At 56.5% G+C, this 23,763-nt stretch overlaps 10 protein-coding genes across 10 annotated transcripts; 4 read left to right on the top strand and 6 right to left on the bottom strand.

The window, feature by feature from the left end:
* Positions 1-244: 244 nt before the first annotated feature.
* On the top strand, positions 245-1,048 carry L226DRAFT_533575 (60S ribosomal protein eL30). Its single transcript, XM_067680485.1, has 3 exons — positions 245-439; positions 544-691; positions 745-1,048. Exons 1-3 carry the CDS (start codon positions 307-309, stop codon positions 809-811), a joined length of 348 nt encoding a protein of 115 aa, XP_067537036.1. The 5' UTR covers positions 245-306; the 3' UTR covers positions 812-1,048.
* Positions 890-2,820, bottom strand: L226DRAFT_552166 (actin-like ATPase domain-containing protein). The gene is made up of 6 exons (XM_067682860.1): positions 2,692-2,820; positions 2,582-2,639; positions 2,377-2,533; positions 1,447-2,327; positions 1,196-1,374; positions 890-1,135 (listed from the first exon to the last, which is right to left on the bottom strand). Exons 1-6 carry the CDS (start codon positions 2,791-2,793, stop codon positions 1,034-1,036), a joined length of 1,479 nt encoding a protein of 492 aa, XP_067537037.1. The 5' UTR covers positions 2,794-2,820; the 3' UTR covers positions 890-1,033.
* Positions 2,821-5,079: 2,259 nt separating this feature from the next.
* L226DRAFT_533577 (eukaryotic phosphomannomutase) lies at positions 5,080-6,421 on the bottom strand. Its single transcript, XM_067680486.1, has 7 exons — positions 6,255-6,421; positions 6,073-6,193; positions 5,820-5,988; positions 5,674-5,736; positions 5,569-5,605; positions 5,312-5,503; positions 5,080-5,256 (listed from the first exon to the last, which is right to left on the bottom strand). The coding sequence occupies exons 1-7, from the start codon at positions 6,336-6,338 to the stop codon at positions 5,152-5,154; spliced, it is 771 nt and encodes a 256-aa protein (XP_067537038.1). The 5' UTR covers positions 6,339-6,421; the 3' UTR covers positions 5,080-5,151.
* A 228-nt stretch (positions 6,422-6,649) lies between these two features.
* L226DRAFT_611845 (uncharacterized protein) lies at positions 6,650-9,176 on the bottom strand (the record flags this gene model as incomplete). The annotated part of the gene is made up of 7 exons (XM_067686322.1): positions 9,072-9,176; positions 8,611-9,004; positions 8,114-8,560; positions 7,952-8,058; positions 7,774-7,897; positions 7,675-7,718; positions 6,650-7,618 (listed from the first exon to the last, which is right to left on the bottom strand). Exons 2-7 carry the CDS (start codon positions 8,915-8,917, stop codon positions 6,650-6,652), a joined length of 1,998 nt encoding a protein of 665 aa, XP_067537039.1. The 5' UTR covers positions 8,918-9,004; positions 9,072-9,176.
* A 130-nt stretch (positions 9,177-9,306) lies between these two features.
* L226DRAFT_377524 (uncharacterized protein) lies at positions 9,307-13,801 on the top strand. The gene is made up of 20 exons (XM_067674364.1): positions 9,307-9,429; positions 9,481-9,638; positions 9,699-9,761; positions 9,812-9,891; positions 9,951-10,061; positions 10,112-10,250; positions 10,307-10,413; positions 10,460-10,557; positions 10,608-10,768; positions 10,819-11,061; positions 11,114-11,379; positions 11,434-11,620; positions 11,679-11,885; positions 11,937-12,088; positions 12,147-12,551; positions 12,614-12,708; positions 12,758-12,843; positions 12,895-13,161; positions 13,214-13,342; positions 13,394-13,801. Exons 1-20 carry the CDS (start codon positions 9,380-9,382, stop codon positions 13,642-13,644), a joined length of 3,255 nt encoding a protein of 1,084 aa, XP_067537040.1. The 5' UTR covers positions 9,307-9,379; the 3' UTR covers positions 13,645-13,801.
* A 517-nt stretch (positions 13,802-14,318) lies between these two features.
* Positions 14,319-17,093, bottom strand: L226DRAFT_484200 (zf-UBP-domain-containing protein). Its single transcript, XM_067677048.1, has 7 exons — positions 16,607-17,093; positions 16,211-16,538; positions 16,057-16,162; positions 15,776-16,002; positions 14,652-15,716; positions 14,464-14,599; positions 14,319-14,416 (listed from the first exon to the last, which is right to left on the bottom strand). Exons 1-5 carry the CDS (start codon positions 16,980-16,982, stop codon positions 14,732-14,734), a joined length of 2,022 nt encoding a protein of 673 aa, XP_067537041.1. The 5' UTR covers positions 16,983-17,093; the 3' UTR covers positions 14,319-14,416; positions 14,464-14,599; positions 14,652-14,731.
* L226DRAFT_533580 (uncharacterized protein) lies at positions 17,084-18,254 on the top strand. The gene is made up of 4 exons (XM_067680487.1): positions 17,084-17,358; positions 17,424-17,448; positions 17,523-17,660; positions 17,713-18,254. The coding sequence occupies exons 1-4, from the start codon at positions 17,102-17,104 to the stop codon at positions 18,127-18,129; spliced, it is 837 nt and encodes a 278-aa protein (XP_067537042.1). The 5' UTR covers positions 17,084-17,101; the 3' UTR covers positions 18,130-18,254.
* A 71-nt stretch (positions 18,255-18,325) lies between these two features.
* Positions 18,326-21,524, top strand: L226DRAFT_484202 (vacuolar protein sorting-associated protein 16). Its single transcript, XM_067677049.1, has 11 exons — positions 18,326-18,484; positions 18,535-18,647; positions 18,701-18,956; positions 19,020-19,493; positions 19,541-19,743; positions 19,798-20,344; positions 20,394-20,608; positions 20,658-20,738; positions 20,791-20,966; positions 21,032-21,289; positions 21,357-21,524. The coding sequence occupies exons 1-11, from the start codon at positions 18,337-18,339 to the stop codon at positions 21,427-21,429; spliced, it is 2,544 nt and encodes an 847-aa protein (XP_067537043.1). The 5' UTR covers positions 18,326-18,336; the 3' UTR covers positions 21,430-21,524.
* A 60-nt stretch (positions 21,525-21,584) lies between these two features.
* On the bottom strand, positions 21,585-22,391 carry L226DRAFT_377632 (uncharacterized protein). Its single transcript, XM_067674366.1, has one exon. It carries the CDS (start codon positions 22,164-22,166, stop codon positions 21,693-21,695), a length of 474 nt encoding a protein of 157 aa, XP_067537044.1. The 5' UTR covers positions 22,167-22,391; the 3' UTR covers positions 21,585-21,692.
* L226DRAFT_377631 (uncharacterized protein) lies at positions 22,392-23,755 on the bottom strand. The gene is made up of 3 exons (XM_067674365.1): positions 23,108-23,755; positions 22,616-22,985; positions 22,392-22,553 (listed from the first exon to the last, which is right to left on the bottom strand). Exons 1-2 carry the CDS (start codon positions 23,618-23,620, stop codon positions 22,680-22,682), a joined length of 819 nt encoding a protein of 272 aa, XP_067537045.1. The 5' UTR covers positions 23,621-23,755; the 3' UTR covers positions 22,392-22,553; positions 22,616-22,679.
* Positions 23,756-23,763: the final 8 nt, after the last annotated feature.

Below are 23,763 nucleotides of genomic sequence, written 5' to 3' on the forward strand. Positions count from 1 at the left end.
TTGGGAGGCTCATAACTCTGCCTGAATTCCGAATTGCGCGTGAAGGCCCGGAGTCGATCGTGCTGAGGAGGTCAGCATTCGCTGCGAGCACATCACCACAAAGCACACAACATTGACGCAATCTCTCCCCTCCCTATCCGTGCCCCTGTCCTGGGGTTAGGAGTCCTAGGGTTGGCGGACTCTGAACCTTATCCCTGCAACTGCCCAGCTGCCTTTCTGCATACCGAACGCGCGCCGCGTCCACAGACGGCAGCATCAAGACACCGACGCCCGACACCGACACCGACCCCGACCCCACCGTCCGCAATGGCCCCCACCAAGAAGTCCAAGGCGACAAAGTCCTCCGAGTCCATTGCCTCGCGTCTTGCCCTCGTCGTCAAGTCGGGCAAGTACTCCCTCGGCTACAAGTCTGCCCTCAAGCAGATGCGCTCAGGCAAAGGTTCGTCCCTCTCCCCTACTCTCTCTCCGGGGACTGGAGCGTGAGGCTGAGAAGGTCCCTTGTGCTGACAACCTCCCCTTTTCTCCTCTCCTTCCCCCTTCCAGCTAAGCTTGTCCTGATTGCCGGCAACTGCCCCCCTCTCCGTAAGTCCGAGCTGGAGTACTATGCTATGCTCTCCAAGACGTCCGTCCACCACTTCGCTGGTACCAACGTCGCGCTCGGCACTGCTGCCGGAAAGCTCTTCCGTGTTGGGTACGTCTCTTGTCGCTGCATGTATATGCACCCTTCTGACCATGACCCTTCAGTGTCATGACCGTCACCGACCCTGGTGACAGCGATCTCCTTACCGTCGCTGAGGGCGCTGCCGCATGAAATTATCATATCGTACACTGGCCACACCATGTATTCATCACTAGGCGTTGTATGATTTTTATGAGTTAGTCATGATCACCACATGCATACCCGGCCCCACTGCCTTGCCCACTTGTGAAAACCGCCCAGTCCCCGAGACTTGCCAAGACGCCAAAGCACGTCAACGTTCACCCCGCCAGAGCTACATAGCATCGATAACAGTAGACAATACATCCAATAAACTTACAACAGCGCCGGTGACATGCCCAGAATAGTGCGAGGTCCCTTACTCGCATAGTCCGCCTTCGACACGTAGTTCTTCCCACCCGAATCGTTGAACGCCAGCTATCCAAGAAGTTTCTCCGTCAGCGCCCCGTCTTACTACGCAGCGGTCGTCGACCTTACCTTCGCAGTGATGCTCGTTCCGAGGAAGGCCGCCAATCCATCCCCCTTATCCCGGTACTCGGCGAAGTAGTCAGGTACTCGCAGCGTCTTGATGGTCCGAGCTTGGACCTCGTTGTTCTGCACATCAGGCGAGCTGAGAATGTACGGAGCCAACCGGCCAGAGAGAGCTGTCCCGAGACCTGCGGTCGGACAAGTACGGTCAGTCAGTACAGTCGTGGAAGAATAACGCCATCATATCGTGATGCTCGTACCTTTTATGTGGTTTGTGATCTCTCCGGTGACGAAGAGGCCTTGCCAGATGTACGCGCGCTGGTCGACGTCTGCTTTCGCAACTGCCTCGCCCACCGCAACCTGCAGCGGACGCCGCAAATCCTGGTCGCCTCTCGCTTGCACACCCGGGATCCCATCCAGCAGTGTCGGATCGAACAGCGGCTCGCAGAACCTATGCCGCTCCTTGCCCAGCGTGAGCTCCATCCCACGGAACGAGGTCGTGACGAGGTCAAGGGCCTCCATCTCCCTCGCCCGTGCCTGCTCCGCCGGCTGTGCTTTTGCGTTCTGGCGCCGCTTCATACCACTCTCGATGACCGCTCGTTCCTTGCCTGCGACGACAATCGCAGCGATGTCGGTGACGCCTTCGTCCTCGAGGTCCCGCGCCGCCTCGCCCTCTCCCAAGGCTTTGATCAGGCCGCTCTGCCATGTGTGCTTTGCAAGCTCAAGCAGTGTCTCCTGCAGGGCTTCTGGGGGCGGTGTGTTGTCCGCCGGGGACAGTGCCGCCATCACGGACGTGTTGGAGCGGAAGAGGTGTGCGAGGTACGCCTGGCAGTCACTCACACCGACAGGGACGTGCGTACGCCCAGGGTGGAGGATGAAACCGTCGTAGATCGGCGTGACGTCCGTGTAATCTTGGTCGATGTCGACAACGACACCACTGAGCTGCATCCCGGAGATGGCGGCGTAGAATTGCGACATGGGCCGCTCCACGATGGCGAAACCAGCCACGTTAAATCGCTCAAAGAAGATCTGGCAGATGCGTTCAGAGGCGGAGCGTGAGATCCCCGCCGGGAAAGAGAGCATGACGGGGGACTCCATTTGTGCGCGACGCAGCTTGAGCTCATGGAAGAGGATATATCTCCTGTGGTGGCGGATGAGAGTTGGTCAGGGAGCATACAATGTATACGTACCAGATGGCCTCCGCTTGTATGTAGTCCGCAACGTCTCCCTCTGCGAATGGCCACGACACGACAAGGTCTTGTCCGGCAGCAAGGGCTTCGTCCAGGTGGGTGCCGACGAGGTAGTCGTTCACCTTCGCCAAATTAGCCGCGTTCGAGGTGGATGCGCCTGCATTCAATAAGCATAGTTCCAAGGACACAGAAACGACGAACACACCATTCTCTCCAGTCGGTATGGCAAGATTCCTCCTCAGCCCTACGCGCGCCGCTACTTCCTGCGCAAGTTCATTTAGCGAGTGTCGCCTGCGGGGTCTGACAGATACGTACGACAGTGGGAAGCCTGAGTAGGTCGTGAAGACCCTGGCCGGCGCGTATATGAGTGCGGCCAGTCTCGATGAGGACGACAGTAGAGTCGCGGAAGTTGCTCATAGCGCGGTAGGAGGGTGGAGGTGCAAGACAGAGCGCGCCTGCCTTCGCGATCACGCACAGGCGCGTCGCGCGCAGCCTGAGGCGCCAGAAGGATTTACGCTCGAACCACGATCCTGCGAGTACGCACTGCGTCGGAATAACAACCAAGATTGCAGAACGACAGCTACAAAACATGCATCGACTAGAGTACTCGACGGGATTATAAGGGTTATTGTAAACGGTGCTTGTCTATCTCGGCCTCCATGCGACCCTGCGTGCGGCCGCTATCCTCCTCCACCACCCTGAGTAGAACTTGACGGGCCCGCGCCGCAATCCTGACTGTCCGTGTCCATCTTGTCTGTATCCGTATCCTTCTGCTTGCTCTTGCTCTTTGTCCTCGAGTGTCGCGCGTCGGCCTCCCCGTCCCTTTCCGAGTCCTCCTGCGGCCACTGGCCCGACCCGTCGATAGCCCCCGCTAGCTCGAGCTGGGCAAACCTCTCGGCGAACGCAGCGTACCCGATGCTCCGCGGCAGGGGATTCTCAGGGATCGGCGGGATGATCATAGGCTGGGGCCGTGAGAGCTGGAGACTTGGCTCTGAGGGCGCCTTGTGCACGACCCAGTCGCGACACTCGTTGCCCCGGTCGCAGTAGTACGCGGTCGACGCCTGCGGGTCCAAGTCGGCGAAGGGCATCGACTCGTCTTCGTCGTCTGAGTCTTCGGGCGGCGGGGCGCGCGAGCCCATCCGTTTCCAGCGGCCGCGCCGGGCAGCTTGGGAGGCCGTGGACCCTGCCTTCGGGTGCTTCTCCCGCATCGGGGGACAGAGGAGGGTATATACAGGGACCGGGTCAGGCGGTAACGGCGGGAGCGGCTTTCGCGGTGGTGGTTTCGGCATCCGGGAGTGGCGCAGCGGGGGCAGACGGGTGGGGAAGCTCCCTCCAAACCGGTGTTCTGTTCGCAGGTGGGCTGGGATCGCTGAGGCAGCCTGCTTGTATGTAAAGGTTGTTGAGCAGCCTATCGGGATGTCTGAATTCAGTACTTGTACTGTGGTGAGATGGTGCAATACACACCTTCAACTGGACATAGCAGTGATATCCTGCTCATGTGGCTGAAGTTGATATGCTCGACAAGACTCAAGCGACTGTCATGCAGCCTAACAGCACATCTCTCAAACTGGCACTGAAATGCCATAGATGTCTGTATGCACTGGTGGTTAGTTAAGGCTCAAACTAGATCTGTGATGGCTGACCTGGCTGGTCGAAGCTTCAAGTCGATTGCAGTGACCATGAAGATGCTAGAGATATGGAGATCAGATCCTGGTCAGCTGACGATCCCTGAGGTGAAACTGAGGGCAAATAAGATTCAAGAAGCTGCGGCAGATGACGGCTCAAGGTTGGTGTATCCAAGTCATCCACAGCATGGTAGACATTGCATAGAACATGGTGCTACAATCAGCACCAGTACATCAGATGCAGCAAGTAGGATGGTAAGTAGCTAGATATGGTGTAGATCATGGGATTGTGTCGCATTTTCAAGCCACAGTAAAAATGCGAGACACTCTCATGATCTACAACATTCTAGCTGGCTAACAGAGGGCAGAGAGGTGGTGCTCACCTCCTGGAGGGTTTTCCAGCTGTTGAGTTCAGCAGAACAACCCTTCCATTCACAACGAATGGGGCGAATGGCTTCACATGCCACCTCAACAGCTCGACCAGGTGAGAGAACAAGCTCAACAGCTTGTACCTGAGAGGTCGAGGGGACATCATCATCAGCAATCATCCTCACCACAAGCTGGGACTCCTGCAGAGGATGAGGAAAGAGTGCAGGCCTGGAAGGACTCAGATAGGCCAGAGGATGAGGGAGGAGAGTATCAAGTGGCTCGGAAGGGCTGAGAAGCTCTAGGATCGCAGGCATTGCCCACTCACATATTCTATTTATGCTAGGGTTAGAACAATGCAGCCATTCTGAAGATGAAAGAAATCGTCACCATTGCGACTCCGCCGCTGCTGGGCCACTTGCGCGCTGGGAGGATAAATCGCGTTTGATTCGGAGCCAGCGCGCAAGGCGATTGCATTTGTCTAACCCTAGCATTTTCGGCCGGACCGCTTCTGGGCGCTACATTCCGCCACTCGCAAGCCGGCCAGTGGGAGGGCAGGTAGCGTATCCAGGCGATCGCTCGGCCCAACTCCTCACAAGGACAAGAAAAGCAACAAGTTCGATGTATCGGATGTAACTGTCGCCTCTTGCTCTCTTACATAGGACGCATTGCTCTTTAAATTGACCTCTATCTACCACCTTTGTCTAATTCACCCCGGTTGGCTAGACGCACCGCATCGTGTCGGGTGTCCCAAAAGTCCTGTATGTGTACTGCACCCCTAAACTCATAAATCGAAGAGCTCCTTGAGCTGCTTCATCGTGTCCGTCGGATCGGTCACGGAGTGGCCAATGGTGCGAGGATCTGTAAAGATCTCGTAATCATTACCACCCTGAAGGAAGAATGTCAGCCTTAGTCCTGATATCAGAGCGGACGGAAGGGCGCACTGGGTAGGTCTTGTCCCCGAAGAAGTGGATTTCCTCGAAGTTCTCGTCCGCGACATGGTTTAGGCAGAAGGTCTTGTCCCAGCCATTCGGGAATACGTCAAAGGAGATCTGGCCGCCAATGGCGAACGTGAGGCCGTAATCTGAGAACTTCTCCCTCAGAACCTTGACGAAGTCCTCGCGGATGTGGTGTTTCTGGAACGGTCGATCAGGTTAGCGCCATCTGAAAGGACCTTGGAGGTACAGGTGTGGCAAGTCACCTTGTCGTATTCAAGGAAGTCCAAGCGCTCCGGGTATCTGTGGTGAGCGTAAGGTTAGCCAGCATAACACGATGCAGACGAACGGTGCGGAGGCTGGAGACTTACGTCGCACTGCGACCGATGGGGCTGACGTTGATCATGCCGTTACGGAACTCAACGAATGTGCCTCTGTGTCGTGTCGCATCACACCGAGTATCAGAAGCGAGCGTGGCGCGTGGACACCGCTCGAGCGGGGGCGGCTTTAGGCGCACCGTTTAATCGGGATGTCGATGTCTGCGAGGTAGTGCAGGATGAAGTTCACGAGGGTCTTGTATTTGTCTTCGCCGAGGAACTCGATGAAGGAGTGTGTGGGTAGTTGCTTCCCAAGCTTGTATGCGGTCAGCCCATTCTCTGCAAATGCGTAGTCGAACTCTTTGAGGACTGCAACGCACTTCAGTGCTTATGTCCGGAGAAATTGGGCCTCACAGAAATGGCGGGCGGAGTGCGGGAAACGGGGAGACGCACTGTTCGAGCCTGGCGGAGAGACTTGCTCCTCGACCTTGACGAAGTCGGAGCCGCCGACAGTGCCAATCACGACCTTTTTGCGCAGTTCGCGAAGTAGTGCAGTCATCTCTGGCGTTATATTCTGTGATGCTTGTGTTGGGACGTGTAGCATAGGTGGCGGACTGCATGGCGCGGGGACGTACTTTACGAGCGAGACTCAGCGTGCCGTCCACATCGAAGAGAACAAGTTTCTTTTGTGGGCGATCGGCAAATGCGGCAGAGACCATGGTGCGGGCGTGGCAGATGAGGGCGTAGGACGTCGGAGAGGGAGACTGGCAGTGACACGGAGGGGAAAGGGCGCGGTTATATGTGCGGAAGGCAAGGCGCGTTCTGCACGCGTCGATATTAATGCAGATCGAGATCTCTTAGATCTATAGCAGGCACGTGCACTGACGAGACTGCGCAGACCACGTAGTGCACCCCGCCTTGGCGACATGAATGAGACAGACGATCACTGTAGCGACAACCAAGGGGTGACACGTATATTCAACGTAGCCCTACGATGTGTATGGTGACTACGGACGACCACGACACTCGGTCATGCTCGACCGCCTCCCTGAAGCGCCTTCAATCGTGTTTCCGCTGCCCGCGCCCTCCTCTCCCGCTCAATCTTCGCCCTCATCTCAGGTGTCAGACCTGCCACACTCTCCGTAGTGCCCGACGCTCCTCCCAACTTCCTGGGTCCATTCGCTGGCTCCTCCTTCGCCTTGCGGGGCTTTGGCTCCTCGACGGTCGGTGGCGGCGGCGAGGCGACTTCACGCTCCTTCTCCCGAGCCTCGCGTTCCTTCACCTTGTCCTTCAGGCCCTTCCGCCGTGCCTTCTTCTTCTCCTCGCGGCCCTCTTCCATCTCAGAGCTGAGCACGCTCGGGACCCGCGCGCCATGCTCGGTGCCCAACCAGTCCCACCAGTCAGGGTGTGCGGCTGCACAGCGGCGGAAGACGTTGCGCACGGCCTTTGTGCGCGCGAGGTCGTAGGCGGTGCGGCGACCGCTTTTACCTTTGGGCAGCCGGGGCGCGTCCGAGTCGGACTCCATGCCGGATTCGTCTCCTGCTGCCGCGGTACTGGAAGGGACGTCGAGCGTGGGATCAGCGCGGAGGTCCTCGAGCAGCCACTTGACGATCTCCTCTTGGTCTGAATGTGTGGCGACCTGCAGTAGAGTTCCGCCCTTCTCGTCTGACCAGTCTGGAACGGGGGTGTTGACGCCCCCAAGCGCCGCACCGTCGCGTTCCCAAAACGTCTTGAGTGTGTCCAGGCGGCCGCGCTTGATCATGTCGAGAAGCCGGGTCCATTTGTCCCGGAGTTGCTCCTCTTCTGGAGAGAGCTGGGGAACAGTAGGCTTGTCCTTTTGTTTCGCGGCTTCGGGCTGCGGGGAAGGGACAGGTTGGGGCTTAGGCTTGGGAAGCGAGGCGAGCAGAGCTTCGTCCTGCGCGCGGAGGGCTTCTTCGGTTAAGTGCGAAACCTTGACACGAGTGAGCTCCTGCAGACAACGAAGGAGCTCCGCTTGTGTCTGTGGCGGAAGTGAGGACGGAGCTCAGGTCGGGACGTGTCAGAGGGACGACTTACCGGGCGCCGAGTAGGAAAGGGGAATGTACGCAACCGTTCGTCACCTGGGACACCGGCAAGTGAGCCAGACAATAGGATATGTGAAGAAGCAGACCGTACCTTTCTCAATGACAGCACCTTCGTAGTCGAGGAAGATGCGGCGATTGGAGACGCTTGCGCGGATAAAGATACGCTCGCAGTCGTGGATGTCATCGGCCCAATCTTGCAGTAGATTGCGGATGTCCTGAGCACATGGTCAGTGAAGCTCACCGGCGGCAGACGTGAGGTTACTGCATACGTCGCGTAGAGCCTGTTCTCCGTACCGACGGAGCATGGCACCGGCACTAATAGCTTTCGATTTGGAGTTATCATTGAGGCCTTGAGATCCACCCTGCTTGCGACGGGCTATTCAATTGACCGTGAATATCGAGAATGGTTGCAAGTGGCCGATAGCACATACTGGTGTATCGGTGGAAGGTCTTGTGCTTCAAGACTTCGATGTCGGGCTTTGGCTTCCTTAACTTGCCCTTCTTGGTCGTTCCTCCGTCGTCGTCATCTCCGTCAGGCCGCTTCACGCGAACGATCGCACCCGCGAAATGGCCACCAGCGGTCATGAACATTGCCCAGGTGCGACCATACTCGCCACCGCTCTGCATCTGTTTGAGCTCAGAGAGGTATTGGGTGGATGGGGTAGACGAAGAGAATATCATCTTGTACATGCCGATCTGAGTGGAGGGCGGGGAATGAAACCATACTAGTGGTGTCTGAGGGAGGGTCGGCAGGGAGGAATCTGGAGAGGAAGGACGCGCGAGCTTGCGGTTCTTCTGGACCAGGGCGACGACGGCGTCAGAGTCGTCCGAGTCGTTGTCGGAAGAGGATGCGGAACCAGATATTGAGTCCTCGAGGCCTAATGTGTGTGAATGAGTAAGGCCTCAGAGGGAGGAACGGACGACATACGATCGATGAGTTGAGAAAAGTGGGCCTCGGCCACGGGATCTCCGCCGTTGAGACGAATCTTGACATTGTAGCGATGCCAATCGGAGCGGAAGTGAGCACGCTGGTCGTCGACGTCGACGAAGGTTGCGCCAAGGCAAATGTTGCACGCGCGCGAGCCGGCGGTAGGCTGAGGGGGAGGAGTGGAGGAAACTGTTTGAGGCGGCGGGGGCGACTCCGGGAGCTGATTGATGATGTTGCGAGGGACGAGGGTATCGAGGAGATCTTTAGGAAGAGAGAAAACGTGGTATTGGTAGAATTGCTGAGACATTGCTAACGATACAGATAGCTGGGGGACGCGCTCGGAGGATATGGAAACAGAGTGGATGGTCGGACGGGATATAAGTTACGGGAAGATCTGTCGGCGTGCGATGAGATGACTCTGGTCAGTGCACAGCGTCGACGGCTCGGAACGCGACACTCACCCTGACTCCTCGTCTCGCTGACACTGACAGATGTGCTTGTCCGCGTACGAATGACCAAGCAACCGCGGGGCGTGAGCGAGACTGAGACTGAGACAGACAGACAGACGGCAGCGAGAGTGGGATCTGAGTAACTTTGAATCTCGATGAGGTCACGCGCCACAGGCCAAACAGGACCAAGCGCGTCAGCACGCGTCGGGGCGCCTCTCTGGACGCGTCGGGCTCTGAGCCTCGTCTCCTCCTCGACTCTGCCTTCTGCGTCCTTCCGGGACTACACCGCGCTTGCCACACACACTTGGCAACCAGAAAACATGGCTACCGTCTCCCCAGCCTCCAAGGAAAACATCCCGTTCCACGGCGGGTGTGTGCATCCTCCCCCCATCGCGTCGCGACGCGCCTGACCACCACCCAGAGACACCAGCTTCAAGCCAAGCATGGACCTCGATCCACAACCTCCTGCTGCAAAGAAGCGCAAGCTTGCTCCCTCTGGCCCCGCCAATTCTCAGCCCACAAAGTCCTCCTTTGCCGACGTCCTCCAGAGACTCAGGGACGATGCCAACGAATCCAAAGGCTCGTCTGAAATCCTAGCCCCCATGCTCACTCTCTCTTACCTCTTTTTAGATGCCGAAGGAGGTGCCGATTCTTGGGCCCGCCCCACGCTATCCCCAATCAACCCCAAGCGCGATGCCATTGGTTGGTCCCTTCTCTCCCAAACCACTCCGCTTCCCTCACACCACCTCCAGTCTTTCAACAGATAGACATCGAAGACTCGGTCGACCATCAGACTGGCGGCACCATCCTCAGGATGTTCGGCGTCACAGAGGTGCACCGTCTCCACCAATAAATTGTCCTGCCTCCCTCTCACCTCCTTTCGCCTTCCAGACCGGCCACAGTGTACTAGCTCATGTCGTCGACTTCCTCCCCTACTTCTACATTGCAACGCCAAGAGGTTTCCAGCAGAGTGACTGTGATTCCCTCATGTTCCACCTAAACGTCAGTCCTTCCACTCCGCGTGCCCCTTACACTTCCTGACCTCAATACAGCAAGTCGCCACTGGACCCGCTGCTGTAAGATCTGTCGAGCTCACTACCAAGCGTAGCTTGTGGGGTTACAGAGGAGACGATTGGGTGAGCTTCATCAAGATCACCGTCTCCGACCAGAGAAGCTTGCCCAGAGTCCGAGATAAGTCGGATTCTAGTTTGCCTCATGATTTCAGTCTGACGCTATGCGTTCTCCACGCCTTTTCGAGCGGGGCGAAGTTAGGTTCAACGATCTATTTACCACAGAAGTGGCCACATTTGAGAGTAATATTGCCTATACCCTCCGCTTCATGATCGACACCAAGGTACGCTGTTATCATCGTTCCTCGACTACAGCTTACCATTTTTCAGGTGGTGGGTATGAACTGGATCGAAATCCCCCCTGGACAGTACACTCTGCTCGAAGGCAAGGAAAGAAAGTCTTGTTGCCAGATCGAGCTCAGCGTCAGGCAAGTGACAGCCTCGCTGCGCCGAGATGTTGTCTGATAGTGTCCACCAGATGGGACCGGTTCATTTCGCATGCACCTGAAGGCGAATGGTCTAAGATCGCTCCGCTTCGCATCTTGAGTTTTGATATTGAGTGCGCCGGTCGCAAAGGTATCTTCCCCGAGGCAAATGTCGATCCCGTCATCCAAATCGCGAATATGGTGACACGACAAGGTCGGTTGGTGGTTTGGACCAACAAGAACAGTGCTCACGTTCTTTTGTAGGCGAGAGCAAGCCATTCATTCGCAATATCTTCACCTTGAACACTTGCGCACACATTGTCGGCTCTCAGGTCATCTCCTTCCAAGACGAAGCCGAGATGCTTGTGAAGTGGCGAGATTTCGTGGAGGAGGTTGACCCCGACATTGTCATTGGATACAACATCGCCGGCTTCGATCTGCCATATCTGCTTGACCGTGCCAAGGCGCTGAAGGCCACCAAGTTCCCTTACCTGGGCAAAATCATCAGTGTGTTTCATTCATTTCATCATGTAGTAACAGGTTTCCAATATCTTCCAAGACAAGCAGACACAAACGAAGGACACGCACTTTTCGTCAAAAGCCTTCGGGCAACGTGACTCCAAAGATACTCCACTTGACGGCAGGATTCAGATCGATATCCTACAGTATATGCAACGCGAGTACAAGCTTCGGAGTTACACTCTCAACTCGGTCTGTGCCCAGTTCCTTGGCGAGCAGAAGGAGGATGTGCACCACTCGGTCATCACGGAGCTTCAGAACGGTACCCCAGAATCACGACGTCGTCTGGCCGTCTACTGTTTAAAGGTGGGCATATATCTCCGGCTGCTCAAGGTGCTGCGATTAACCGTGCTTGTGTAGGATGCATACCTGCCACAGCGGCTGATGGACAAGCTCATGTGCTTCATCAACTACACTGAGATGGCTCGTGTTACGGGTGTTCCTTTCAACTATCTGCTCGCTCGTGGTCAGTCTATCAAGGTATTGTCCCAACTATTCCGCAAGGCCAACGACGACGGGTATGTTGTGCCTGCGCTGAAAGGGGAAGGTATGCTGTGTACGCTTGGTGGCACGATATTCGACCTCAAAGTCTACTTATCTCGCAGGTTCCGAGGAGCAGTATGAAGGTGCCACTGTCATTGAGCCCAAGAAGGGGTACTACGACGTGCCCATCGCGACGCTCGATTTCAGTTCGCTATACCCGTCTATCATGATGGCGCACAACCTATGTTACACGACGCTGCTCGACAAGGCCACTGTCGATCGTCTAGGTCTGGCCCGAGATATTGACTATGTCCAAACGCCGAATAACGGTATGTTCCATGCCTGTGATTCTTGCCTCTGTCCTCATCGCGTACAACCAGACCTCTTTGTGAAGTCATCCAAGCGAAAGGGTCTGTTGCCGACTATCCTTGAGGATCTGATCAGTGCGCGTAAGCGGGCAAAGGCTGACCTCAAGAAGGAGACCGACCCCTTCAAGCGTGCTGTATTGGACGGCCGACAACTTGCCTTGAAGGTCCGTCGGTACACGTCAGGTACTGATACCACCAGGAGATCGCTTACAAGCATTGCAGATCAGCGCCAACTCCGTATACGGATTTACGGGGGCCACTATCGGCAAGCTGCCCTGTCTAGCCATCTCATCCAGCACGACCGCGTACGGCCGACAGATGATCGAGAAGACGAAGCAGGAGGTCGAGGCTGAGTACTGCCGAAACAACGGCTACGACCACGATGCGATGGTCATCTATGGCGACACTGACTCGGTCATGGTGCGGTTTGGCCCGACAGACCTGGAGACGGTTATGCGCATGGGAAGCGAGGCAGCGGACTTTGTGACGAGCAAGTTCATCAAGCCGATCAAGCTCGAGTTCGAGAAGGTGTATTTCCCGTACTTGCTCATCAGCAAGAAGCGGTATGCGGGGCTGTACTGGACGAAGCCGGAAAAGTATGACAAAATGGACACCAAGGGTATTGAGGTGCGTCGCGTCGTGTTTGGGTAGTGGTTTCGTGGCTGCTCTGGCTGAACGAAAATGCACAGACTGTCCGGAGAGATAATTGCCGTCTTGTGTCAACGGTGATTGAGACTTGTTTGCACAAGATGCTCATCGACCGTGATGTCAAGGCTGCAGAAGAGTGAGTCGAACTGCCCGTGCATGCTATTTGATGCTCATGCAACCTGAAGCTACGTGAAACAAGTCATCTCGGATCTTCTGCAGAACAAGATCGATATGTCGCAGCTGGTGATCACGAAGGCCCTGGCCAAAGCTGGTGAGTATGGTGCAGCGAACCACGCGCCCATCCCATTAACTCCGACAACAGACTACGCCGCGAAGCAAGCCCACGTCGAGTTGGCTGAACGGATGAAGCAGCGAGACGCGGGTTCGGCGCCAGCTCTCGGTGACCGCGTGGCATATGTTATCATCAAGGGTATCAAGGGCGCAGCAGCGTACGAGAAGTCGGAAGACCCGATCTACGTTCTCGAGAACAACATCCCGATCGACACCAAGTACTACCTCGACAACCAGCTTGCGAATCCGTTGATGCGTATCTTCGAGCCCATTCTGGGGGAGAAAGCGAATTCGCTCCGTATGTCTTCAATCGGTCTCATTGTTGGCGTCCCACTGATCCTCGTTTACAGTCTCTGGCGATCATACACGGACGATCCAGATCGCAACGCCGACCGTCGGTGGATTGATGAAGTTCGCTGTCAAGACTGTGACTTGCTTGGGATGCAAGACGCCCCTACGACCCAACAACAGTGTGAAAGGTGAGGGCGCCCGGTACGATTGTCTGAGACCGCTGCTGACGTCTACTATAGGCGGCGCCGTCTGCAACAACTGCAGACCAAAGATAGGCGAATTGTACCAGAAGCAGGTGACGAACACGTCCGAGCTCCAGGTGCGGTTCTCGCGCCTCTGGACGCAGTGCCAGCGGTGTCAGGGCTCGTTGCACCAGGATGTGTTGTGCACGAGTCGCGACTGTCCGATCTTCTACATGCGGAAGAAGGCGCAGAAGGACGTCGAGGATGCGAATGCCGTGCTGGAGCGGTTCGACGGCGAGTCGTGGTAGACTCTGGAGTTGGTTCGTATTGCTGTCGTATCGTCGTCACCTTGGCTTTGTACCTATCATTATGGACGGCTTGCATATCATTCTGTACTACTAGTCGTATGCTTCTTGTAATCTCACGGTGTTCTTGGCTCATATACATAGGCCGTTTGGATCGTCGAAGATGTCGACCATGTCGCGTGATCCTTTCGTAGCGCGCTAGACACTGGCCCCATGGAATGACGAGGCAGGCAGAGCTAAGTGATTATTGCTTTGGGACGACGACCAGATGGTCATAAGTGCATTCAGAACAGCACGAGGCGAGGACCATCCGACGCCCGATATTGGCAGGGAGTTCGACTGTGACACGCACAGCACGCTCAAGCCTAAGCGAAAAAATTGACTTGGATGCCTTGTACTCGAGTACTAACCACACTGATTGAGTATGGTTCGACAATGTAGACTGGGATCGACCCAAGCCCAGACAGGTGAGGGCTCAGAGGCGAACTCAACTAGCTCCAATGGTTGCATGTCGCCACTGCTGGGGCTCGATGTACCACACTTGGTGGTTACATCAGGGACCGAGCCTTGTCTGTGCTTCACTTGCTGCGCACATCCCTCATTTCGCGGCACGGAGGAGTGTGACGAAGACGCCACGGACTGCAACCGAAGCCAGATCGACAGATAGTGAATGCATTGCGCGTGAAGGAGAAGGCTACAAATACAACATGGTGCTTTGGGCACAATATGACAGCTCGCAGTACAGACGTGGAAGACACCCGCGTTTCCTCACATGCTGCGACTGGGTCAGAAGTGGGGTATCACCGTGTGTATGAGACATACCAACGGCTCATCTCGTACCTCGCGTAATGGTGGACGCGGTGAGAGGTATCGAGTGGTCATCATCTATCGAGACCATTGTTCAAGACGTTCGGTACCAACCAAGGGCTCGGGTCTGTGGACCGTGATGTTCATAATACTAGGATAAGGGGCTAAATATAATTGTTGCTCCAGAGGTAAATGGTACTCACCACCAACATCGATGGACTAGCCGGGATGTGTGATACATCCCATTCGCCCACAGTGCATGTCATGCGGTGCCCTCCAAGTCCTAGTGTTTGCCTTTCTTCCGTCTGCTCGCGCTCTTGGATTCGTTGGCCTGAACTTCGAGTGTACCGCCGGCAGCCTCTGCTGCGACGCCATCACCGTTCTCAATCTTGCTCTTCGCTTCCAGGAAGAACATGACGTCGCGGACTTGATCCTGGAGCTCCTGCACCTTCTCCCTCATGTCAGCGGATTCTTTCGACGCAGCCTCGGCCTGCTCCTTCGCCGAAGTGAGATTCTTCATCAGGCCTTCGCTCACAGCCCGTTCCTCCCTCAGCTCCTTCGCTAGCGACCGCGCGAGCTCGGCAGCTTTCTCGGCGCGTTTCTCCGCTTTGGCTTTCTCCCGCTGCAGCTCGACGATACGAGCCTCGTCCTCTATTGCACGCTGCGCCGCAACATCGCGCGCGCGCGCCCGCTCACGCTCGAGCTCGGAACTCACTTGCTCCACCAACTTGCGCATGGCGTCGACCTGGCTGCGGAGCTCCGCAGTCTGCTCCTCGTAGAACGTCCGCTGCGAGTCCAGCTGTGACGTGAGGAGGTAGGAGTACTCAATCCCGATGGCTTCGATCTTCTCTGCGGTGAGCGCGTCCGCTGCTGTGGGTCCGCCGCCTGCACCTTCGCTCCGGGTGCCGACTGCGGCCGCGGCGGAGGGAAGCTCGACGAGCTTCCCATCCGCCTTGTTTTGGATCAGCCGGTGGACATAACCATCTCCGGCGTAATCCCAGACGCGTTGCGTTTCCAGCTCAAGAGCGTAGAGATGAGTAGTAGACACGTAGTGAGCGTGTGCATGCGCGCGGCCGTAACGGCCGCAGCCGATGTTGCCGCAGATGAGACAGATCCAAAGATTCGTCGTACTCCCGCAGTCCGCGCAGTGTGAACGCTCGTCAGTGGACGAAGACGACGAGAATGGGATGGGGCGCGTAGAGCGTGACGTGTTTGAGGACGTGGGATGGGAGTAAAGCAGGGTCTGAGAGTACCGACAAACTGGACACCTAGGGATATTGCAAATGAGCATCCTATGAAACACAGGAAGCGCAAGAGACTTAGTTACCTGCTGTCACCCCATTTGCTCAAACAGGCACAGTGGAAGGTGTGTGAACAAGGAACGGTGACCAACCCCGTTACTGCAGCGTCCATTCGCTCCAAGCAGACGGGACAGGTGGGAAGTTCGTATGCCCCAGACACTCGTGTCGATGCTAAGCGTGAAATACTTTGCGAGACGTGGTCATCCACTTCTATTGCTATCGACAGAACGCGGACGACATGACACGTCTCCGGCTGACATAGGGTGTGAGTTTCGCAGCCGCAAAAGACTCGACGTAAGCTGCTAACCTCCATGGAATTGAATTGCTTTCCATTGTATGCCTCCGCGAACTCCGAGGCGCTGGCCTTGTCACGGAATTTCATGACCACAATGGATCTGTTCGGTGCAGAGTCCCTGGCGCAACGGCTGAGTTTGAATGACTGTAGAGAATATGAAACATACCTGATCATACGCAAATGCGCAATGCCATCTGCAGCGGGCGCAACAAAGGCCAGGAAGTCGGAGGGAGTCATCCACGATGGCACGGCGAGCACGGCGAGAGTCACATCGTCGGACTCCACATAAGTCTGCAATTCTTGCCCAAGCTCCGACTGTGCCGACTGCGCGGGACCGTTTGCAGTAGCGGCAGCATACGTTACGGTGCTCTTGGAAGTCTCTTCGGATGACCGGGGATAGTCACGGAAGATGTGAACAATTCCTTCCGGCAAGTTAGTTGAACCGGACTTGCTGTGTGTAGAGGTTGTTACGAACGATGCGGTGGCTGGTTCACCTGCGGAGTGCGATTACATTCAGGCGTCACGACGGAAGGATACGGCAAAAATATGCTTGCACGCTTACCTCTGCGCTGCGTAGACTTCTCTCTGTCCTTGCCTGACCCCGAGCCTGAGCCCACTTTGATGAAGCTGCTCCCCGGAGCGTCCATATCCGAAAAGTCCACCCAGTCTACGCGCAGGGGTCCGAAACGATAGTCTCTACGGTCGGGTTCTTCTGGTTGCTTCTCCTTCTCGGAAGCGATGTTGTGTATAGAGAACGTGTTCCTGCGAGAGGTGAAGCGCGGGCCGTGAGATGGAAGAGGTTGGAAGAGGGAACTCGGTATGAATGTCTGAGTGGTGGGGATGGCAGGAGCTTGTTTGTAAGATGAAGACGTCGCGGAGGAAGAGGTCTGTGAGGGACTGGGGTGTGTGATGGAGATGCGGATGTGGTAGCCTCTCATTGCGAGCTCGAGGACATGCTTTGCGCTCTCCGCGGCGGGCTCTCGGGAGTCGGTGGCGGGATGGAAAAGAGATCTAAGCGAGCCAAGATCGGACGCGCGCTCTTATGTTTCGGACGTTCATGTTTGCTGCCGCTCCTGGCCTCACCGCTGCATCCCCCAAACCGCTCATCTCGCTTACGGAACCCCTCACACGAAGGACATGCAATACTATCCGGGATGCTCTCGAGAACGCATTCGACCAAGGGGACCCGGAGAACGCCCATGACCCTTCGGAGACGCACGCTGCGGTCTTGGTCCCGTTCTGCAATGTGAACGGCAAGCCGGGGATACTGCTTGAAGTACGGGGGAAGCTGAGAACCCACTCCGGAGAAGTCAGGTGCGTTGTACATCCGAGCACAGCGGCCAAGTCCAGGCGGTCCGACGCGTTTGTGGCACACACAGCTTTCCAGGCGGGAAGGTCGACAAGGTGTGTCCGCGCCGGGAGATTGTGTAGCGGTTGCTCAAGCTAAGGTGCACTTATGCACCACACGCCACGCGCAGACAGATCCGACGACATTAGCCGCAGCTCTGCGCGAAACTGAAGAAGAGGTCGGCATCCACCCGAACCAGGTTGAGATATTGGGCCGCTTCGGACCGCCCGAGCACTCATTGGGCGGGATGAGAGTATGGCCGTATGTCGTGCGTAGCTGTCAATTTGCCGCAGCGTTCATGAGCATGATGGTTTCGACAGGGCTTTATACACCCGTCAAACACAGACAACGACCAACACCCGAGCGGAACGCATCCCGACCCGGGCGCAGATGATGACATGCCCCTCCCCTCCCTGCCGCTTGCTTCTCTAACGCTCTCTCAGCGCGAGGTGGCACATGCCTTCCATCTGCCGCTATCTGCGGTCATGTCTCCGCCGCGGATGCATTCATACCTGTTCCGAGGGCAGCGGCCCTACTACGCCATCAGCGTGGCAGACATCGTTGCCGGCATCGGTGCCGTTCATGCAGATGGCCCCGAGGGCGCGGAGGTACGGTGGATCAACGACTCCAAACAGAGGGATGAGATTGGGGGCGGGCGCGAAGGGAGACTGGAAGTGTGGGGTCTGACGGGGTGGTACCTCTCCGTGCTTATGCGGATATTGCGGGTGTATGCATGACGGCGTAGAAGAGTAGACTGCGAGTAGACATAGATGCAACGGGACTATTGCTCTGTATAACGCAATTAATTCGTTAGTAGCCTTGTACTTACAGCCTGTAGGTTAACAAGTCGCCTACGAACGCCGGCCCGGACAAGCCGGTGCTGCCAGAGCCACTGAACTGTGCCAGTGCCGCGCGCGTCCGCCAACGCTGCTGTTGCTCGCACCATGTCCGACCACCCAACGCTCTCGTGGGAGCCAATGCAAGATGGCTCCGTCTTCTACAGGCGACACCAGCTCTACTCCAGTGCGGGCAAGCTACCCGGCGACTTGCAAGACTTTATAATCGCAGGTTGTCGTTACGGTGGTCCGATAGGTACGTACGCCTGCTCGTTGCCAGAAGACAGCTCCTCATGTGTTCAACAGCCGTCATGCGCGACACATCCAAGGTTGTAGCGATTAGCCGTGCAGCACCGGCCTTCTCCAAGGCGCAAATACAAGTCTACTCGCCTGCAGGCGAGGGTATCTTGCTCTTCAGTGTGGATACTTCTGCGCTCTACTCCACCCTCCTCTCCGCTGACCTTCCTCGCAGTGGGACCAGGGCAAGATCATTCGCTTTGGTTGGACTGGAGATGAGCGGCTGGTGGTCCTCAACGAAGAAGGCGTATACCGCGTGTACGACCTACAAGGAGAGTACCAACAATATTCCCTGGGGAGCGAGGCAGGAGAGATGGGAATCATCGACGCGCGAATACACGAGACTGGTCTGGTGGCCTTGACCGGTTCCTTGACCTTCCTGGAAGTCAAGGAGTGGACAGGAGGGAAACCGTTAACATTGGCAAATCCAGGTATGTTCTCGATGTCCTTTTGTCGTACCCGTGGCCATAGTGTGAACACGTCCAGCATTCAAGGTCTCTCCCAACCCCCGCAATCTTGGACCGTAATACCCCCCGACCAGACCATCTCGCGACACGTCGAAGTCCTCCTGTCCATTGACTCCACCATCTACAGCGTTGACAATCTCGAGAGTCTTGACCAGCGTATCTCGCGCGGACCGTTCTCGCACATGTCGCCATCCCCGAACGGTAAGTCACTCGCGCTGCTGACCTTCTCGGGTCTTCTTTGGGTGGTGTCGACGGACTTCCAGCGAAGTCTTGCCGAGTTCGACACGAACAGTGTCGTGGGCGCGATTGGTGACGTCCGCCAGGTGGAATGGTGCGGGAACGACGCCGTGCTAGTGACCTGGGCGAACCTTGCAGTGCTGGTCGGTCCATTTGGCGACACCCTGCAGTACTTCTACTCGGGATCGACGTTTGCAGTAACTGAACCGGACGGCATCCGTATCATTGGCCCCGACACTTGCGATTTCGTGCAGAAAGTGCCCCGTAAGTTCGCCCTACAGAGATCACTTCCCTTTCTGACACGAACGCAGCATCGTCCGTATCTGTATTTCGCCCGGGTTCGACGTCGCCGTCTGCCATCCTGTTCGACGCATGGGAGAACTTCTCTCGGCGGTCGCCCAAGGCGGACGAGAGTATCCGGAGTATCCGTCCTGAACTTGCTGCCGCCGTTGACGAATGTATCGACGCCGCAGCGAGGGAATGGGAACCGTACTGGGAGCGGCGTCTACTGAACGTGCGTGATGATGGAGAGTATACACATGTCCTGTCATGCTCATCTCTTCTGCAGGCCGCAAAATTCGGACGTTCCTTCCTCGATCTATACGACCCGTCGGACTTCGTCCACGTCGGGCAGGCACTCAAAGTATTGAACGCCGTGCGGTTCTATGAGATCGGAATCCCCCTTTCATACGCGCAATACACGCAGCTTTCGCCATCGCACCTCATTTCCCGCCTACTCTCGCGGAATCTCCACTTGCTCGCCCTCCGCATCTCTTCATACCTCAGCCTTACACCTGACGCTGTTCTCAAACATTGGGCATGCGCCAAGATCCTGCGATCCAAACCCAGTGCAACAGGAACAGGGAAGAACGCAGAGCTCGATGGGGACGATGCTCTGTGCAAGACGATCGTCGAAAAGTTTGAGCAGCTGGGCGGTGGTGGAGTGAGCTATGCAGACATTGCGAAGCGCGCATGGGAGGTCGGCAGGACGGCACTCGCGACGAAGCTGCTTGATCATGAGACGAAGGCGTCGGACCAAGTGCCGCTACTGCTTAGCATGAAGGAGGACAAGCTTGCGCTGATGAAGGCCGTGGAAAGTGGCGACACCGACTTAGGTATGTTCTTGTGCTGCTGCTGCGTACACAGGACTAAGTTTGGATACAGTGTACCACGTCCTTCTCCATCTGCAGAAGCGGCTCTCGCTGGGCTCGTTCTTCAGACTTATTGAAGAGGGGGGACCACGTCTAGCATTGGCGAGCCGGTTGTTGCAGGTCTATGCACGGGAACAGAACCGTGATATGCTGCGTGACTTCTACTACTCGGACGATCGAAGGGTGGAAAGCGCAGTCCTCTGTCTTGAAGATGCTGCGAGAAGTCAGGTACCGTTTTGTAGTAGCCGTTATGTGCGCCCCATTTGACAGTCCCCAGGACCCTGCAGCAAAGTTAGCATCAGTGAAGGCGGCGCAGAAGTTCTTTTCGGAGGACAAGGATCGATCCTTTGAGGCGAAGGTTTATTCATTTGCTCACGTTCGTGCTCATTCTCTTCTAACAACGTTGTCAGATGATGGATGAGAGCGTTCGCTTGATGACGCTCCAGCAAACGCTCGAGAAGGAGGCAGATGGGAAGATTGCGTTCTTTGGACAGAGCGTAAATGAGACCATCCGCACATGCGTAATCAACGGTATGGCGAAGCGCGCAGACAAGATCAAGTCCGACTTCAAGGTCCCGGACAAACGGTCAGTCGGCGTCCGTAGATTCGACGAATGTCACGCAGTAATTCATAGTTAATCTCCGATTGCAGCTTTTGGTACCTCAAACTCTATGCGCTCACCGAGATCCGGGACTTTGAGGGCCTCGAAGCGTTTGCAAAGTCGCGACGCAGCCCGATTGGGTACGAAGCGTTCGTCAAGCACCTGGTCGAAAAGGGACATCAGAAGGACGCACTGCCGTACGTGGCGCGCTGCGACGGACCCAAGCGCGCCGATCTGTATGTCCTGTGCAACGACTGGCGTGCTGCCGCGAAGGAGTGCAAGGACCGAGGTGACAAGGCGAAACTTGAGTACGTTCTGATCGCCCGCCATTGGCTAGCATATCAGTATTCTGACCTGCGTGTCCATCTTCGCCAGGCAATTGAGGAAGACGTGTCCGAACTCGCTGATTGCGCGCGAGCTTGAGCAGGTGGCTGGGTCGATGAAGTAGCTCCGTCATGTAATTGGTGATACCCTATGTGATGCGGATTTCGATGCATGTTACTCGTCCACGCTATGAGATGAATATGAGACTTCGAAGTACCCAGAAAACCGGACCGGGCATTTGTTCCGTTTCAAGCACTAATGAAAGATGAGAGCATGACAGTATGTCGTTCGTAGCTTCAATATCGCCCGCAGTCTTCACGATTCATTGACAATGATAAATGAGAAGGCTGCATACACCAGCCAAATACACTGACAGACAGGACAGCGTCAAGCCGAACCGACGCTGCCGCGAAACGCAGCCCTCTGGTACAGATGACAAGACCGTCTCTCCCTCTCCCTGCTGCTCGCTTTTCTGAGGTAACACACGCCTTCCGTTTTTCCCTGTCCGTGGTTGTGTCTCCGCCGCTCATGCTGCGCCATCAGCGTCTCAGGCATCATTGGGGGTACGGGTACCGTGGAGGTGCCGTGGATGACCGGAACAGAGGGATGAGATTGGGCGCGAAGGGAGGGGACCTGGTGGAGTTGTACCGTTACGCGCTCACGCGGACTTTGCGGGGATGTGGATGATGAATTGTACACGGGGCACGGCGAGCACCGAGCGTATAGGACAGGGACCGGGGCCAAGTAGACGCAATTGGTATCATGTTTTGTCGGATAAAAGCTGAGCAGGCGATACCGAGACAAGCCGCTGCGGGCAGACAGGTTGACAGGACGGTGTGGTGTTCCCGTTCGTCGGGTCATCGGGGTCGATAAGGGCTGGGTCCAGGGGGAGTATGTACCGTCATGACCAACGTCGACACTGACCAAGCATTCTGGGTGTTCCGGGTTGTCGGATAGAAGTAGGTAGAGCTTGGGAAAGCGTAGACTGTGAGAAATATCTGGATAACATCCAGCAGCCGCACGCAGGCCACGAGCCACACAGCTCTTTGGGCGTTTGTGCTCTCGGTATTCGTACAGATTTAGAAGACTTCTTTTCCATCCGCGTCTCCCATGTTTGAACAGAGTTCGTTCATACGTGTGACGGGGACATGGGCGGGGGAATCCAGGACCAAAGAAAGGAGACGACTTTGGCAAACTAGATTGCGGTACGCGCAGCCATCAGCATGCAGAATTATCCCATTGTTGCTACTGGTGCACACGCAGAGTCAGCCCACGGTTCGGGAAGGGAGCACGAGGAGGATGAAACACACATTAATTGCAAGGTGCAAGGTAGTCCCGGCGCCCGTGGAAGTATGGAAGCCCGCCGGGGAGCCATTACTGATTCTGTCCTGCGACTTCGTTGGCGCTGCCAACTGTGCGTTCGCGTAATGTAGTGTTTGACACATGTGTTGACGTGGCTGAGACTACTGCGGGATCCCGGGTCAGCGACAGGTCGCTGTGCGGCAGGGGTTCATGCGCAGGATCTGAATCGCGCTTCTTGTCCGCTTGACGTATTGTGCGAGCGAACCGCAGAGGGCGGCGAGAGCGGGAGCGCTTTGCGCGGCGATCCTCCCAAATGAGATAGAGTATGCCTTCGGAACATGCGACGATGATAGCGGCAAACAGCGCTAGGAGCACTTTCTGAGAGATTGACACGACAGCGGATGACATGATTCATTGGGACACGGAAGGGACGGAGGTGGAGGTCAGCGAAACGGACTGGTGGGCAACAGTATGTAGGCCGCGCATGAGTGAGAACTCACCCATTCGTCTCGCCAGGCCAAGCGACCGGCAGCCCACCAGGTTGCGAGGCCAGAGCCGATGATGCTGAGGAGGGCATTGAGCACGGCGGTGACGGCGCGCCTGTCTCCTAGCTCGCGTCTGTGCGCCGCTTCGTCCTGCGCCGTGGATGTGGGGAGATGGGGGAATTTGCGGTCTGGAGAGGTTCTGGCACCGGCGAGCAGTGCGACGATGGAATAATCCTGTGCGGGAAGCAGGGGCTGATGGGATGCAAGAGCGTGCTGGCCAGCAGGGGATCGCGACCACTTGGATATGGCGGCGAGAAGGTCATAGGATATCGTGCAAGCGAGAGGTGGACACATGTATCCGTGTGGCGGTGGGGTACCAGGAGAAGGCGTGGGCGGGGCATTGTCAAGAACTTGGATGAGTTGTTCGGCAAGAGGCTCTGGGAGGAGCGTCAGCAGTGGACGGAGGGTGTGCGCGAGATGGTCTTCGAGCGAGACCAGCACAGGCTGCGTGCCAGATACGGCTGCCATGGCGGTGCGCGCGCAGTCCGCGTCGTCGTCGTCGTCGTCGTCGTCGGCGAGGGCGAGCTGGGTGTGCCAAGTACGGTGAGAGCAGGTGGAGGGCGTGCAGGCCAAGAGCCGAGGGTTGTGGGCGCTGTGGAGATCTGCCTGCT

Source organism: Lentinus tigrinus (genome assembly GCF_003813185.1).
Source record: "Lentinus tigrinus ALCF2SS1-7 unplaced genomic scaffold L226scaffold_8, whole genome shotgun sequence".
Lineage (NCBI taxonomy): Eukaryota > Fungi > Basidiomycota > Agaricomycetes > Polyporales > Polyporaceae > Lentinus > Lentinus tigrinus.